Source organism: Bombina bombina, chromosome 1 (genome assembly GCF_027579735.1).
Source record: "Bombina bombina isolate aBomBom1 chromosome 1, aBomBom1.pri, whole genome shotgun sequence".
NCBI lineage: Eukaryota > Metazoa > Chordata > Amphibia > Anura > Bombinatoridae > Bombina > Bombina bombina.
This window is the reverse complement of record NC_069499.1, coordinates 424,685,865-424,703,807: the sequence shown is the minus strand read 5'-3', so window position 1 is coordinate 424,703,807 and position 17,943 is coordinate 424,685,865. Positions and strand designations below refer to the sequence as shown.

At 37.6% G+C, this 17,943-nt stretch overlaps 1 protein-coding gene across 2 annotated transcripts in view; it reads left to right on the top strand.

Moving 5' to 3' along the window:
* LOC128645391 (dipeptidyl peptidase 4-like) overlaps positions 1-17,943 on the top strand; it is a 226,516-nt gene that overhangs the window by 171,417 nt on the left and 37,156 nt on the right. For both annotated transcript variants that reach the window (XM_053698368.1, XM_053698367.1), the window contains 2 exons: positions 5,042-5,166; positions 9,746-9,793. In XM_053698368.1, the coding sequence (XP_053554343.1) occupies positions 5,042-5,166; positions 9,746-9,793 (173 nt within the window). The remainder of the gene's footprint in view (positions 1-5,041; positions 5,167-9,745; positions 9,794-17,943) is intronic.

The window sequence follows — 17,943 nt, the reverse complement described above, 5'->3', positions numbered from 1 at the left end:
GCATCCTGAAGACCTCTGACGCGGAACATCCATCCTGGCCGACGACTGAACGACGAATGACGGTTCCTTTAAGGGACGTCATCCAAGATGGCGTCCCTCGAATTCCGATTGGCTGATAGGATTCTATCAGCCAATCGGAATTAAGGTAGGAATATTCTGATTGGCTGATGGAGTCAGCCAATCAGAATCAAGTTCAATCCGATTGGCTGATCCAATCAGTCAATCAGATTGAGCTCGCATTCTATTGGCTGATCGGAACAGCCAATAGAATGCGAGCTCAATCTGATTGGCTGATTGGATCAGCCAATCGGATTGAACTTGATTCTGATTGGCTGATTCCATCAGCCAATCAGAATATTCCTACCTTAATTCCGATTGGCTGATAGAATCCTATCAGCCAATCGGAATTCAAGGGACACCATCTTGGATGACGTCATTTAAAGGAACCGTCATTCGTCGTTCAGTCGTCGGCCAGGATGGATGTTCCGCGTTGGAGGTCTTCAGGATGCTGCCGCTCCGCTCCGGATGGATGACGATAGAAGATGCCGCTTGGATGAAGACTTCAATCGGATGGAAGACCTCTTCTGCACCGCTTGGATGAAGACTTCTACTGGATGGAGGACCTCTTCTTGCTCCGCTTGGATGAAGAATTTGGCTTGGCTGGGTGAAGACGACTCAAGGTAGGGAGATCTTCAGGGGCTTAGTGTTAGGTTTATTTAAGGGGGGTTTGGGTTAGATTAGGGGTATGTGGGTGGTGGGTTGTAATGTTGGGGGGGGGGTATTGTATGTTTTTTTTTACATGCAAAAGAGCTGAACTTCTTGGGGCATGCCCCGCAAAGGGCCCTGTTCAGGGCTGGTAAGGTAAAAGAGCTTTGAACTTTAGTCATTTAGAATAGGGTAGGGCATTTTTTTATTTTGGGGGGCTTTGTTATTTTATTAGGGGGCTTAGAGTAGGTGTAATTAGTTTAAAATTGTTGTAATATATTTCTAATGTTTGTAAATATTTTTTTATTTTTTGTAACTTAGTTCTTTTTTATTTTTTGTACTTAGTTAGTTTATTTCATTGTATTTATTTGTAGGAATTGTATTTAATTTATTTATTGATAGTGTAGTGTTAGGTTTAATTGTAGATAATTATAGGTATTTTATTTAATTTATTTATTGATAGTGTAGTGTTAGGTTTAATTGTAACTTAGGTGAGGATTTATTTTACAGGTAAATTTGTAATTATTTTAACTATTTTAGCTATTAAATAGTTCTTAACTATTTAATAGCTATTGTACCTGGTTAAAATAAATACAAAGTTACCTGTAAAATAAATATTAATCCTAAAATAGCTATAATATAAATATAATTTATATTGTAGCTATATTAGGATTTATTTTACAGGTAAGTATTTAGCTTTAAATAGGAATAATTTATTTAAGAAGAGTTAATTAATTTCGTTAGATTAAAATTATATTTAACTTAGGGGGGTGTTAGTGTTAGGGTTAGACTTAGCTTTAGGGGTTAATACATTTATTAGAATAGCGGTGAGCTCCAGTCGGCAGATTAGGGGTTAATAATTGAAGTTAGGTGTCGGCGATGTTAGGGAGGGCAGATTAGGGGTTAATACTATTTATTATAGGGTTAGTGAGGCGGATTAGGGGTTAATAACTTTATTATAGTAGCGGTGCGGTCCGCTCGGCAGATTAGGGGTTAATAAGTGTAGGCAGGTGGAGGCGACGTTGAGGGGGGCAGATTAGGGGTTAATAAATATAATATAGGGGTCGGCGGTGTTAGGGGCAGCAGATTAGGGGTACATAGCTATAATGTAGGTGGCGGCTCTTTGTGGTCGGCAGATTAGGGGTTAATTATTGTAGGTAGCTGGCTGCGACGTTGTGGGGGGCAGGTTAGGGGTTAATAAATATAATATAGGGGTCGGCGGTGTTAGGGGCAGCAGATTAGGGGTACATAGCTATAATGTAGGTGGCGGCTCTTTGCGGTCGGCAGATTAGGGGTTAATTATTGTAGGTAGCTGGCTGCGACGTTGTGGGGGGCAGGTTAGGGGTTAATAAATATAATATAGGGGTCGGCGGTGTTAGGGGCAGCAGATTAGGGGTACATAAGTATAACGTAGGTGGCGGTCGGAAGATTAGGGGTTAAAAAAATTTAATCGAGTGTCGGCGATGTGGGGGGGCCTCAGTTTAGGGGTACATAGGTAGTTTATGGGTGTTGGTGTACTTTAGGGCACAGTAGTTAAGAGCTTTATGAACCGGTATTAGCCCAGAAAGCTCTTAACTACTGACTTTTTTCTGCGGCTGGAGTTTTGTCGTTAGATTTCTAACGCTCACTTCAGGCACGACTCTAAATACCGGAGTTAGAAAGATCCCATTGAAAAGATAGGATACGCAATTGACGTAAGGGGATCTGCAGTATGGAAAAGTCGCGGCTGAAAAGTGAGCGTTAGACCCTTTTTTTAATGACTCCAAATACCGGCGGTAGCCTAAAACCAGCGTTAGGAGCCTCTAACGCTGGTTTTCACGGCTACCGCCAAACTCCAAATCTAGGCCTCAGTGTGCTGCTGGTGACCACATGAAAAGGACTCCCGTGTTCAAGGTCAGAAGATGGGAACCACTGTCACCACCACCTCTGCAACCACAACTGGGATGAAGGGAAGAAGATGGAGTGCCGACAAGGATGAAGAAAAAGCACCACTGGGATGAAGATGGAGCGCCATCATCTTTTTTAAGATTAGGGTTTTTGTTATGGGTAACAAAAGAGCTAAATACCCTTTTAATGGCAATGCCAAGCCAAATGTTCTTTTCAGATTTATTTTTAGATTTATTTTGGGGGGTGAGGGGGGTTAATGTTAGAAGGTTGGAGTGTTTTTTTCTGTAAAACAGTTTGATCAGTTTAGGGCAATGCCCAACAAAAGGCCGTTTTAAGGGCTATTTGTAGTATATTTTTAGAATAGGGTATTTTTTATTTTGGGGTGCTTTTTATTTTGGGGTATTAGAATAGGCATAACTCTTTTATTTTTGTTAATTTGTTACTTTTTGTAAGGTTAGTTTTTTTATGTATTGTAACAAGTTTTTTTTTTTTATTCTGTTAGGGGTGTATTTTTATTGTAATGTTAGTTTTTTTTTAATTGTAATGTTAGGGTTTTATTTATTGTAATGATAGGTTTGTTTGTTTTTTTATTGTAAAGTGTTACTGCAGATAGAAATAAACCATGATAATAAGATACTTTAACACTGTTCACTAAATATAAGAATCAGGTTGAGTATCTGGTTTTCTAAGCATGTAGATTTATAATCCATTCACTTTTAGGGCCTGATGATCAGAAGCTCTCTACTCAGGTGAAATGAGGGAGACGTACTACAAAATCCCAAGTGAAATTTTCAAAAGGCAAATTTTGCTATACTTCTCCAAGGGGTATTTAATGTTTTTCTGTATGTGATGGAGAGACAAGTCCAATGCAGCATAGCACTGCATGACATGACAGTTCTGCTGCATTTATACTTTGTGCTTGTATTCTATATTACTTTACACTTCAGATTAAATGTTATTACATTTAAACTTTGCACTTTCTATTTTGATTTTTATTTTGTACACAGCAGTGTATTTAGGATTGTGATTTTACAAATTCTGATTATGGTGCCACAGTTTCTGTAACAAATTATGATAATACTTTGCATATTTATGTGTATCTTTTACAAATTACATTGCAATTTGCATTTCTTGTATTTAAAATAAAACTGATAAAGCTTTAGTTTCCCAAAGAGCTTCATTACCTTTTTATGGGCCAGATAATCAAACAGTCTCTAGTTTGGAGAGAAATTATCATTCAGAATTCACAAGAGCTAAACTCACTGAGTTTTCTAAGAAAAAGTGCGGAATCTGGAAGTCTCAGATTGATGAGAGATGTCTTCAAGTAGTAGTAAAGCTCTCTGGGATACAAAATGTCACATAGGAGAAAGAAAGTAACTAGAGTGCAGATGGGGATGATATAAAAACTCAGTTGGTATGAATTAACAAATGAACTCGCTTTTGCCTATAGTTTAGTATATATTACTTGTCTCTTAGTTACAATAAGTGTATTGTGAATTTTAAACAAACTCCACCTGCATACAGCTGGCAAGTTAAATCAGTGAGACCAGCTTGTTTAAAATGCTTACATCATTTGACAAGATTTGTGAGAGAGCTTACATACTCTGGGAACTTCCCTGTTCAGTCCAGGCAACTGCCCTTTCCCTCCCACTGTCAGTTTTAGTTTACAATGGAGATAATAAGAGGTGAAATGGAATTGGTGAAAGATACAGAGAAATATGCAAAGTATGATCAATAATACTGAAAGGAACCAATCTGAAATGTAAAGTATAAAAAAATACAAAGCACAAAGTGTAATTGTAACAAAACTGTCATATCATGAAGTAGTCTGTACTTCATACATAAAGATTAATTTGACAAACTTAAAGATAAATGAAAAAATAGAGATGCAGGTGGATTGCCATGCAGACATGCAAATTAATAGAAAGACAGACAGACATATTGATGATAGACAGATAGATGATAAATGGGTAAACACATTCAAAATCTTCATTTTCCCAAAGAGAAACTCAGTGAGACCAGCTTGTTTAAAATGCTTACATAATTGCACAAGATTTGTGAGAGAGCTTACATACTCTGGGAACTCCCCTGTTCAGTCCAGGCAACTGCCCTGTCCTTCCCACTTTCTGAAACTGTCAGTTTTAGTTTACAATGGAGATAATAAGAAGTGAAATGGAATTGGTGAAAGATACAGAGAAATATACAAAGTATGATCCTAATTTGTTAAATTAACACAGAATGGGTAAACACATTCAAAATCTCAACAATTGTTGGATGCTTTATAAGGATCAATATTTTGTTTATTCTTTCAGCCAATAACGTGTTGTATTATTGCATGTTTACTTTTTCCTAAATACTGGTTTCCATTAATAGTAATAAAATAAATATTTATACCAATAATAGTAATGTGTTCATCATTATTTATTTAAATCAATGTTTCTTTCAATAGAATACAACTCGGTGGTAGTCAACAGAAATCTCAATGTATTACATGCAATGTGCGACCAGAAAGATGCCAGCAGTTTTCTGCTTATTTTAGCAAAAATTCTAAGTATTACTCTCTCAATTGCAATGGTGAGTATAAAGCAGTAGAAATGCAACTTTTAGCTTGATAATTGGTTATTTAGATATACAGAGCTCTGAATGTATAGGAGATACACTAATATTACAGTATAATGCTAAAAAAACCAAGGATTTGTGCAGTTTCCCTCCATGCCAGCGAGTTTTAAATCATCAGTCCCTTAGTATCCAGTGAAACTGTACTAATTACATTTGTATGCACCCACCACAAATCTGAATACAGGATAGTTATAATGATTTCAGCGTACCCACTGTTTTCAGACAGAGGGCCAGATTACAAGTAGAGCGCTGTTCTAGCTTCCAATTGAGTGAGCTCTTATATAACAAGTTGAAAGTAAAAAGCCAAAGTTAGAAAATCGCATGCGCATCAATGTTTTCCCCAATAGAAGTCAATGGAGCAAAAAAGTGTGGGGGGGAAAGTAACACCCTACTCGCACGCAAATCCAATCGCATTTCCTCAAGTTCGCTAATCCGACATGAAAATATGAATATTTCACAAATCTTTATCACATAGAAGAATATCTTTTATTTATTTATAAATAAATATTTCTACATATATCTGATTGTGTTTTGGTACAATATATATCTATATCTATAGATATATATATATATATTAATATAGCACACAGAGAAAGTCCAGCACTCACTCACAAGCTCTCAACTATGATAAAAAGCAGCAATGGAAGAGTTAGTTACCACATCTGGCCAAATGGGAAAAGCCTAGGTACCTCGTCAAGGTCTCTTCCAAAAACCTGGGTCCCTAAACAGCCACACAATGCAGGCTAACATTCAAACAACTGTGAAAAAATGGAGGGTGCACAGGCTTATGCAATCTCCCCAAACATATACAAAACACTGGTGGGGTCAGCACTCTCAGGCCGGACCGGGTACACATCCTATGACCCTGTAACATGCAAAGTCCTGGGTGCAAAACAGCACTCTAAGGAAGCTTCACTGTCACCAGAGTCGCAGGCAGTTAACCCCAGACAGGCCTGGGTGCAAGGCTCAAACAGGGAAAATTACAAAAAAATAATACATTAATATAGCACACAGAGAAAGTCCAGCACTCACTCACAAGCTCTCAACTAAGATAAAAAGCAGAAATGGAAGAGTTAGTTACCACATCTGGCCAAATGGGAAAAGCCCAGGTACTTCGTCAAGGTCTCTTCCAAAAACCTGGGTCCCTAAACAGCCACACAATACAGGCTCACATTCAAACAACTGTGAACAAATATATACTGTATATATATTTCAGACAAGAGAATGTTTTACCTCGCTACACACATAAAATACATTATACTATAAAAAACACACACTTATGTAGTAATAATGATATATATAGTATTCAAATTAATAAATGAACATAAATACAAAGTATTATTTAAAAAAATATTGTTAAGAATGATATATATATATATATATATATATATATATATATATATATATATATATATATATATATATATATACAGAAATACAAAAAAATATATATTATTATAATAATAAATTCATAAGTCCACAGGATTTGATAAATCCAATAGGAGGCAGCAGAAACAAAATAGATATGAAGATTCCCCAAAGATCTTTACCAGGTTAAAGGATATATACAAAAGACTGAGTGTCTGCGCCTTCCTTCATAGGTAGAATCATAAACAGATGTAAATAGTATGGTACTAGAATAATACAATCTGGGGTACAAAGCCCCAATCACCACACACTTACTTCTTAAAACCTCAATCAATATGAGGTAAGTAGCCGCTGTATCAGAATCATGCCCAACTACTTGCTGATGTCTTCAGGCTTTTAGGTCATGGAAAACTGAAAGAGGTATATAATATATATGTGTATATTTACAGGGAGTGCAGAATTATTAGGCAAATGAGTATTTTAACCACATCATCCTCTTTATGCATGTTGTCTTACTCCAAGCTGTATAGGCTCGAAAGCCTACTACCAATTAAGCATATTAGGTGATGTGCATCTCTGTAATGAGAAGGGGTGTGGTCTAATGACATCAACACCCTATATCAGGTGTGCATAATTATTAGGCAACTTCCTTTCCTTTGGCAAAATGGGTCAAAAGAAGGACTTGACAGGCTCAGAAAAGTCAAAAATAGTGAGATATCTTGCAGAGGGATGCAGCACTCTTAAAATTGCAAAGCTTCTGAAGCGTGATCATCGAACAATCAAGCGTTTCATTCAAAATAGTCAACAGGGTCGCAAGAAGCGTGTGGAAAAACCAAGGCGCAAAATAACTGCCCATGAACTGAGAAAAGTCAAGCGTGCAGCTGCCAAGATGCCACTTGCCACCAGTTTGGCCATATTTCAGAGCTGCAACATCACTGGAGTGCCCAAAAGCACAAGGTGTGCAATACTCAGAGACATGGCCAAGGTAAGAAAGGCTGAAAGACAACCACCACTGAACAAGACACACAAGCTGAAACGTCAAGACTGGGCCAAGAAATATCTCAAGACTGATTTTTCTAAGGTTTTATGGACTGATGAAATGAGAGTGAGTCTTGATGGGCCAGATGGATGGGCCCGTGGCTGGATTGGTAAAGGGCAGAGAGCTCCAGTCCGACTCAGACGCCATCAAGGTGGAGGTGGAGTACTGGTTTGGGCTGGTATCATCAAAGATGAGCTTGTGGGGCCTTTTCGGGTTGAGGATGGAGTCAAGCTCAACTCCAAGTCCTACTGCCAGTTTCTGGAAGACACCTTCTTCAAGCAGTGGTACAGGAAGAAGTCTGCATCCTTCAAGAAAAACATGATTTTCATGCAGGACAATGCTCCATCACACGCGTCCAAGTACTCCACAGCGTGGCTGGCAAGAAAGGGTATAAAAGAAGAAAATCTAATGACATGGCCTCCTTGTTCACCTGATCTGAACCCCATTGAGAACCTGTGGTCCATCATCAAATGTGAGATTTACAAGGAGGGAAAACAGTACACCTCTCTGAACAGTGTCTGGGAGGCTGTGGTTGCTGCTGCACGCAATGTTGATGGTGAACAGATCAAAACACTGAGAGAATCCATGGATGGCAGGCTTTTGAGTGTCCTTGCAAAGAAAGGTGGCTATATTGGTCACTGATTTGTTTTTGTTTTGTTTTTGAATGCCAGAAATGTATATTTGTGAATGTTGAGATGTTATATTGGTTTCACTGGTAAAAATAAATAATTGAAATGGGTATATATTTGTTTTTTGTTAAGTTGCCTAATAATTATGCACAGTAATAGTCACCTGCACACACAGATATCCCCCTAAAATAGCTATAACTAAAAACAAACTAAAAACTACTTCCAAAACTATTCAGCTTTGATATTAATGAGTTTTTTGGGTTCATTGAGAACATGGTTGTTGTTCAATAATAAAATTAATCCTCAAAAATACAACTTGCCTAATAATTCTGCACTCCCTGTATATATATCTATTTATAAATACATAGAACATATTCTGCTATGTGCAGAACATTGGAATGTGAAATAATTACAGTAAATACATAGTTAAAACATTTATTAAATTTGAATATTGCATAAATATTTTTTTTTTCATGTTTTCCTCTACTTGACTGCAAAGGGCTCCAATGCACTTATACATATGTCTATATATGTGTACATATGTATTTATGTGTTTATATGTGTATATATGTCTGTAAATACATATATGTAAAAACAGGCAATGTCCAGCATAATGTAATTCAGCTGTGGTACAAATAAGTCTGAGGTTCTACACCAAAACCTCCCAGAAAACAAGACTGTAAATTCCCAAAGACAGCAGCACTCACCAGTCTTATTCAAATGTTAACATATTTATTGGAATCTCCCAAAGGTACAAAAAATACAAGACAACGTTTCGGGCCTGCTGCCCGTACATGACATGACTAAGGGCAGCAGGCCCAAAACATTGTCTTGATTTTTTTGTACCTTTTGGGAGATTTCAATAAATATGTGAACATTTGAATAAGACTGGTGAGTGCTGCTGTCTTTGGGAATGTAAATACATATATGCACATATAAATACATATGTACACAGATATGTGTGTCTATGTATGTATATATATATATATATATATATATATAAATACACATACATATTTGTATATGTGTATGTATCTCTATGTTAAAGCCCTTTGCCTTTTTTTTTCTCATATCTTTGAGCCCTTATAACTTTTTTGTGCAATATTGTTTAAAATAATTTTTATTAGATAGTGTTATTCTTGATGTGTTTTGTGACACTCTTTCATTTTGTGAAACAGATAACCAAAGCTCTGCGATCGCATTATCCCATCATGCATTAAATTAAATTGCGCTCAAGCGATAGCATTTACTTTCAACTTGTAATGCAAGCGCTACATCCGACATACGCAAAGAGCCGTGATAAACCCGGTATTGCTTGCACTTAACTTTTAGCACAACACTCATAATTTTTAATAAATTAGGATGTGTTAATCGTTACTGAATACAATTTTGCCGTTTTGTAATTTTATGTGAACTAGAATATTATTGTGAAAAAAGAATGACCAATTAACATCATATTTACAAAAATATTATTTTAATACAGCTGTTTCTTAAACAGGTCCTGGATTACCCATTTACACTCTTCGAAACACTAGCAATGATAAAGGTAACACCAGCTCACCAGTAAATGTACAGATGTGTTAATATTTATCATAAAATCATCCCCATAGGAAATGAACCATCAGGGATGCCACACTGGGAAGGGAACCATGCTGGGGTTTGGTTACATTATTAAGAAAGATCTAACAGTGCTTTAGCAGCAAAAAAACTATATGGCCAAAAGTATGTGGACACCTGACCGTCACACCTATATGAGCTTGTTGAAAATCCCATTCTAAAACCAAGGGAATTAATATTGTGTTGGCCCATCCATTGCGGCTATAACAGCCACAACTCTTGTGGAATGACTTTCCACAATATTTTAAAGCATTTGTTTTGTCAGACACTGATGTTGGACAAAAATGTTTGACTTGCAAACAGCGTTCCAATTCATCCCAAAGTTATTCACCCAGATTCTTCCATCAGACTACCAAATAGTGAAGTGGGACACATTACACTACTCCAGTAGCAGAGTGCTTTACACTAGTGTTTCTCAACTCCAGTCCTCAAGTACCAGTAACAGGCCAGATTTTCATGATATCTTAACTATCATCATTACAGATCAGCTGATTATTTCACCTGTGCATTAGTTAAGATATCATAAAAATCTAGCCTGTTAGGGGTATTTGAAAACTTTCCAGCTGATGCTTGGCATAGTGCATGTTTATGTGAGGCTTATATACACCCACTCTGGAAAGTGGAAAGCCATTTCACGAGGCTCCTAATGCACATTTCTTGTGCAGATATTGCTTCCAAAGGTAGTATGGAACCTTATGCTTTATGCTCAACAAGCTTCAGCACTCAGCAGTCCTCACTGCGTGGGTTTGAGTAATCTACCAGCTTGTGGCTGGACTGTTGTTGCTCCTAGATGCTTCAACTTCAAAATAATAGCACTTACAGTTGACCAGGGCAGAGCTAGTAGGGCATAAATCGCACAAATTGATAGACTGGCAGACATGGTATCCTATAAGAAATTGACAGAACGGAAGAGGTGGCATCTTATGCCATGTTTAATATTACTGAGTATTTCTGTACGACACAATGTTTTTCTTTGGAGATATGTGCCAGATTTTATGCACCTGTTAGCAATGGGTGTGGCTGGAACATGGGATTTTAATGTAGTGGAGTCCACATACTTGGCCATATAGTGTATGTTGTTTAAGCCTGAACCTCTTTAACTGTATATGCAATTGTTTCCTTGGAGTCCCATAGAGGTTGTGCTGGATTGTGCTTTATGTATGAAGAATGATTATTTTTTATTTTTATTATTATTATTATTATTATTATTATTAATAATTATATATTTCACTGAATATTTTAAAATACCGGTGGGAAGGTCTATTTAATCTGCAGTTTGTATTTAGATTCCACTGATGTCTTTAGTAACATACACAAAAACTGTCTAATTAGATACCGATTCTAACTGGAAAGCAAAATACTGGTTAATATAAAACAGTTAGATAATGCTCCTGAGTTGTTTAAAATTATTTAAGGGGAAACTGGCAAACAATAATAGGATATACATTTTAAAAAGGCTGAGATTAAAAAGTAAAATTCTTACAGTGGTTTTATTATCTTTTCACTCCCACTGCATCTCTTCAGCATGACCTAAAGGGGTTAAGCCATAACTTTTTGTGTTACTGGCTGCCAAAGTAATCATTCTGTATGTTACTAGCACAAATGGGGTTAAATCTGCTGTATGTGCGCATTACTAGAACCAGGAGGGGCTAAATCAGTAATCAATGAGTGTTACTGTTATTCAAGGGCCATCATCATTCTATACGTTATTTTCAGTGGATGGAGAAAAATTAGAGATCTGGTACAAAGGATTAATGTCTTGCTCATACTTGACAGGAGTAAAGGTGACCTGATCTGAGGATTTTACATAGGGTTTAGCCTAGAGCCAGTCCCAAGAAAAAAGCAATTAATTGTTAGTGCAGCCACTCCATATGCATGCTATATATTAGCAGTGTCTGCATCAGAAACTAATAGCATATATATAAATAATTGATGTTATTAATCTTTGTGGTACATCCAACGTGTTATGATGCATGAGGATATTGTCTTCTCGAATTAAAAATACGTACGTGGGGGCGGAGCTAGCCACTGAAGAGATTGGTCGTGTTTTCCTGAAGCTCCTAATCACAAACATAAAATACTTATTTATATCAAGAATCCTGCAGACAAAACCTATGATATCCACCTAAAACTTCACCCCCAAGAGCGACCTCAAAGACGACAATTTGGGTGATTTTACTGAGCAGGAGCCGTGGCGCAATGCTCCTAAATGAAACGGCCCTGATTTTGAGCAATGTTTTACTCTGCCATACTTCTTTTTGCTTCTGGAGTGGAGCTGCAAACCGGATTGCTTTCCCATAAATTACAGGCGAGTACATAAACTATAACTTCCCAAGTAGTGCGAGTGGCCATCCTATATTATCCTATCTCGCTTGCACATACGTGTAACACACGGCTTCAGCTCAAAGGACTTGAGAAAGATGTCACTCTATTTGCTGAGCTAATGATCAGGGCCGCTGAACCCCCACCTCCTATTTTTCCGCCAATTGGGTTTACATTCTATACTCAGAAAGCTTTAACTAGTGCGCTGTAACATATACACTAAAAGCTGATCAGATGCCATTTAACTTTGTAGTAACATGGAGTCTCTAGATAGATGGGTGAGCGTAGTCCTTCAAAGCGTGGAGGATCATTTTGAGGACCTCAAACAGAGCGTACATAACAAGCAGCTGTTGCAAATCATTCCACCAGTTGATCTACCCTACATTATGGGCTGGAACTCTCGCTCTAAAATCAAATCTTCTTTCTTGCCCCAGGAGCTATCTGGAGATAACATTACACTGCATGCTCCAAATGTCTCTAAGAGTGATCCTGAAATCTTTTTTTCCAGCAGACAGCAGCACAACTCAAGAGAATCTATCCTCATGGCTTTCTATACTAAACGGAGATGAACTGAGTCTAGACAGCCAATCAACCAGAGCCACAGTTACTTCCCTACTGCCTCTACTCTGTGGGATATGGAAGAACATGTGTCACGGAAATACTATCACCACATATTGTCCAGTTCACCAAAGGTCTGGAGTGGGCTAAAACTAAAACCAAAATAACATAAAAATAATAATCTTGTCAACAGTATCTAAATTAGTTATGCCAGTTTCCTATAATATTTACTTGTTTCCTTGAAAGTTCTACATCCTTCTGCTTTTTAATTGTTTATAGTATTTCCACAATGAGCCTGTGTCGGCAGTGGAATACTAGCTTAACTCATTTTTTAGCCCTCTATGGTTCTAGTTTCTTTCACGACTCCTAAAGTGTATAAGTTCAACATCCACCACATATACTGTATGATTCTAAATGTCACTTGTCGCTAGGGTGACCTTAACTCTCTTGTTAGGAGAAGAGTGATATTCACATTAAGGCACAATTACTGACTTAGTTTAAGGGTCCATATACATTTATATTTACATGTACCTCCACACAAAAAATATTTAGTGCGATGAGCAACAGAACCCACTTGAGTGCCTATTCTTAATACATTCACAAATCACATCAGTTTTAGAGGTTGCCAGTGGCTGAGGCAACATACTACATAATGAAGAAGGAGCGAGGTACATAAGTGTTTCTATACGAGATAAGTATAAGAGGTGTCTGTCGCTCTCCAACCTAGTAACGTCTCTCCCTGTGCTGGTGCATAAGGGGTATTGGTACCACATTTGAGTAACTGCAGTATGTTTGTCTGCCCTGAGTTTCATGCAGATATTTGTTGTTATATGTTTGTAGTGTTGCACAAGTTAGCATGTTTATTTACATTGGATTAGGACTAAGTATTTTCCTTTTAATAAGCCCTAGTATAACCAAGGGACCATGTTACACTAAACAGCAGCTTTAGTTATATTTAATTTAGAAGTCATATGGGTACATCTTGTTGTTCTATTTTACAGTGCTCCTATGCCCATAATAATTTTTCATCTCTCTTATCGTTCAGATTATTAACCCTAGACACATAGGACCCCTATTGGAGCGGCTCTTGTCTGCTGTTTCTACACACAAGAGTGGCTAAATATCTACCTAGTTTACCTCCATCGAACTATGCTACTGTACAAGGGCCCAAGAGTGGACCATTATTATTTCAGGAGGTCTCTATAATTATAAAACAAACTATAGGTTTCAGTTATAGTGGCTTAATTTCCACTATATATATATATATATATATATATATATATATGTAGCCGGTACCCTAGCACTCCATCCACAGCAATGTGTTCACAACCCGGGTGCTATCCTCAAGAAATAATTATGTCCAAAGAATGGAGGGCACTCACAGGATTTAATGTAATCAGAATAATATTCAATATTTATTTTCCTTGTTAAAGGATCATTGTGATGTCAACGTTTCGGCCCACATCAGGGCCTTCATCAGGACAATGATTAATCTACGTACAGCGTGCGCCAATCGCACAGGTGCTCCCATAAAAATTCAGATCTGAATTTTGATGGGAGCACCTGTGCGATTGGCGCACGCTGTACGGAGATTAATCATTGTCCTGATGAAGGCCCTGAATTTTATGGGAGCACCTGTGCGATTGGCGCACGCTGTACGTAGATTAATCATTGTCCTGATGAAGGCCCTGATGTGGGCCGAAACGTTGACATCACAATGATCCTTTAACAAGGAAAATAAATATTGAATATTATTCTGATTACATTAAATCCTGTGAGTGCCCTCCATTCTTTGGATATATATATATATATATATATATATATATATAGTTCATTATGTCATTTATCGGCTATGAGCATTACTTATTTTGTTAATATCTATGTACAGATTACCTATTGTTAAAAATAGTTCTCTTACGGCTAGATTTAGAGTTTGGCGTTAGCCGTCAAAACCAGCGTTAGAGGCTCCTAACGCTGGTTTTGGGCTACCGCTGGTATTTGGAGTCTTGTAGGTAAGGGTCTAACGCTCACTTTGCAGCCACGACTTTTCCATACCGCAGATTCCCCTACGCCATTTGTGTATCCTATCTTTTCAATGGGATCTTCCTAACGCCGGTATTTAGAGTCTTGGCTGAAGTGAGCGTTATAAATCTACCGACAAAACTCCAGCCGCAGAAAAAAGTCAGTAGTTAAGAGCTTTCTGGGCTAACGCCGGTTCATAAAGCTCTTAACTACTGTGCTCTAAAGTACACTAACACCCATAAACTACCTATGTACCCCTAAACCGAGGTCCCCCCACATCGCCGCCACTCGATTAAATTTTTTAACCCCTAATCTGCCGACCGCACACCGCCGCCACCTACGTTATACTTATGTACCCCTAATCTGCTGCCCCTAACATTGCCGACCCCTATATTATATTTATTAACCCCTAATCTGCCCCCCACAACGTCGCCGCTACCTACCTACAATAATTAACCCCTAATCTGCCGACCGGACCTCACCGCTACTATAATAAAGTTATTAACCCCTAATCCGCCTCACTCCCGCCTCAATAACCCAATAAGAAATAGTATTAACCCCTAATCTGCCCTCCCTAACATCGCCGACACCTAACTTCAATTATTAACCCCTAATCTGCCGACCGGACCTCACCGCTACTCTAATAAATGTATTAACCCCTAAAGCTAAGTCTAACCCTAACACTAACACCCCCCTAAATTAAATATAATTTAAATCTAACGAAAAAAATTAACTCTTATTAAATAAATTATTCCTATTTAAAGATAAATACTTACCTGTAAAATAAACCCTAATATAGCTACAATATAACGAATAATTATATTGTAGCTATTTTAGGATTAATATTTATTTTACAGGCAACTTTATAATTATTTTAACCAGGTACAATAGCTATTAAATAGTTAATAACTATTTGATAGCTACCTAGTTAAAATAATAACAAAATTACCTGTAAAATAAATCCTAACCTAAGTTACAATTAAACCTAACACTACACTATCAATAAATTAATTAAATAAAATACTTACAATTATCTACAATTAAACCTAACACTACACTATCAATAAATTAATTAAATACAATACCTACAAATAAATACAATTAAATATACTAACTAAAGTACAAAAAATAAAAAAGAACTAAGTTACAAAAAATAAAAAAATATTTACAAACATTAGAAAAATATTACAACAATTTTAAACTAATTACACCTACTCTAAGCCCCCTAATAAAATAACAAAGCCCCCCCCCAAAAAAAAATGCCCTACCCTTTTCTAAAATTAAAATAGAAAAGCTCTTTTACCTTACCAGCCCTTAAAAGGGCCATTTGTGGGGCATGCCCCAAAGAATTCAGCTCTTTTGCCTGTAAAAAAAAAACATACAATACCCCCCCCCAACATTACAACCCACCACCCACATACCCCTAATCTAACCCAAACCCCCCTTAAATAAACCTAACACTAAGCCCCTGAAGATCTCCCTACCTTGTCTTCACCACACCGGGTTCACCGATCGGTCCAGAAGAGCCTCCGATGTCTTCATCCAAGCCCAAGCGGGGGCTGAAGAGTGATGTCCATCCTCCGGCTGAAGTCTTCATCCAAGCGGCGAATGAAGAAGTCCATCTTCGGGCAGAAATCTTCATCCTATCCGGGCAGAAGAGGACATCCGGACCGGCAAACATCTTCATCCAGGCGGCATCTTCTATGTTCTTCCATCCGATGACGAGCGGCTGATCTTGAAGACCTCCGGCGCGGATCCATCCACTTCGTTCGACGTCCAACTGAAGAATGAAGGTTCCTTTAAGGGACGTCATCCAAGATGGCGTCCCTCGAATTCCGATTGGCTGATAGGATTCTATTAGCCAATCGGAATTAAGGTAGAAAAATTCTGATTGGCTGATGGAATCAGCCAATCAGATTCAAGTTCAATCCGATTGGCTGATTGGATCAGCCAATCAGATTGAGCTCGCATTCTATTGGCTGATCGGAACAGCCAATAGAATGCGAGGCTCAATCTGATTGGCTAATCCAATCAGCCAATCGGATTGAACTTGAATCTGATTGGCTGATTCCATCAGCCAATCAGAATTTTCCTACCTTAATTCCGATTGGCTGATAGAATCCTATCAGCCAATCGGAATTCGAGGGACGCCATCTTGGATGACGTCCCTTAAAGGAACCTTCATTCTTCAGTTGGACGTCGAACGAAGAGGATGGATCCGCGCCGGAGGTCTTCAAGATCAGCCGCTCGTCATCGGATGGAAGAACATAGAAGATGCCGCCTGGATGAAGATGTTTGCCGGTCCGGATGTCCTCTTCTGCCCGGATAGGATGAAGATTTCTGCCCGAAGATGGACTTCTTCATTCGCCGCTTGGATCAAGACTTCAGTCGGAGGATGGACGTCACTCTTCAGCCCCCGCTTGGGCTTGGATGAAGACATTGGAGGCTCATCTGGACCGATCAGTGAACCCGGTGTGGTGAAGACAAGGTAGGGAGATCTTCAGGGGCTTAGTGTTAGGTTTATTTAAGGGGGGTTGGGGTTAGATTAGGGGTATGTGGGTGGTGGGTTGTAATGTTGGGGGGGGGGTATTGTATGTTTTTTTTTACAGGCAAAAGAGCTGAATTCTTTGGGGCATGCCCCGCAAATGGCCCTTTTAAGGGCTGGTAAGGTAAAAGAGCTTTTCTATTTTAATTTTAGAATAGGGTAGGGCATTTTTATATTTTGGGGGGCTTTGTTATTTTATTAGGGGGCTTAGAGTAGGTGTAATTAGTTTAAAATTGTTGTAATATTTTTCTAATGTTTGTAAATATTTTTTTATTTTTTGTAACTTAGTTCTTTTTTATTTTTTGTACTTTAGTTAGTTTATTTAATTGTATTTATTTGTAGGTATTGTATTTAATTAATTTATTGATAGTGTAGTGTTAGATTTAATTGTAACTTAGGTTAGGATTTATTTTACAGGTAATTTTGTAATTATTTTAAATAGGTAGCTATTAAATATTAAATAACTATTTAATAGCTATTGTACCTGGTTAAAATAAATACAAAGTTGCCTGTAAAATAAATATTAATCCTAAAATAGCTACAATATAATTAAAATTTATATTGTAGCTATATTAGGGTTTATTTTACAGGTAAGTATTTAGATTTAAATAGGAATTATTTATTTAATAAGA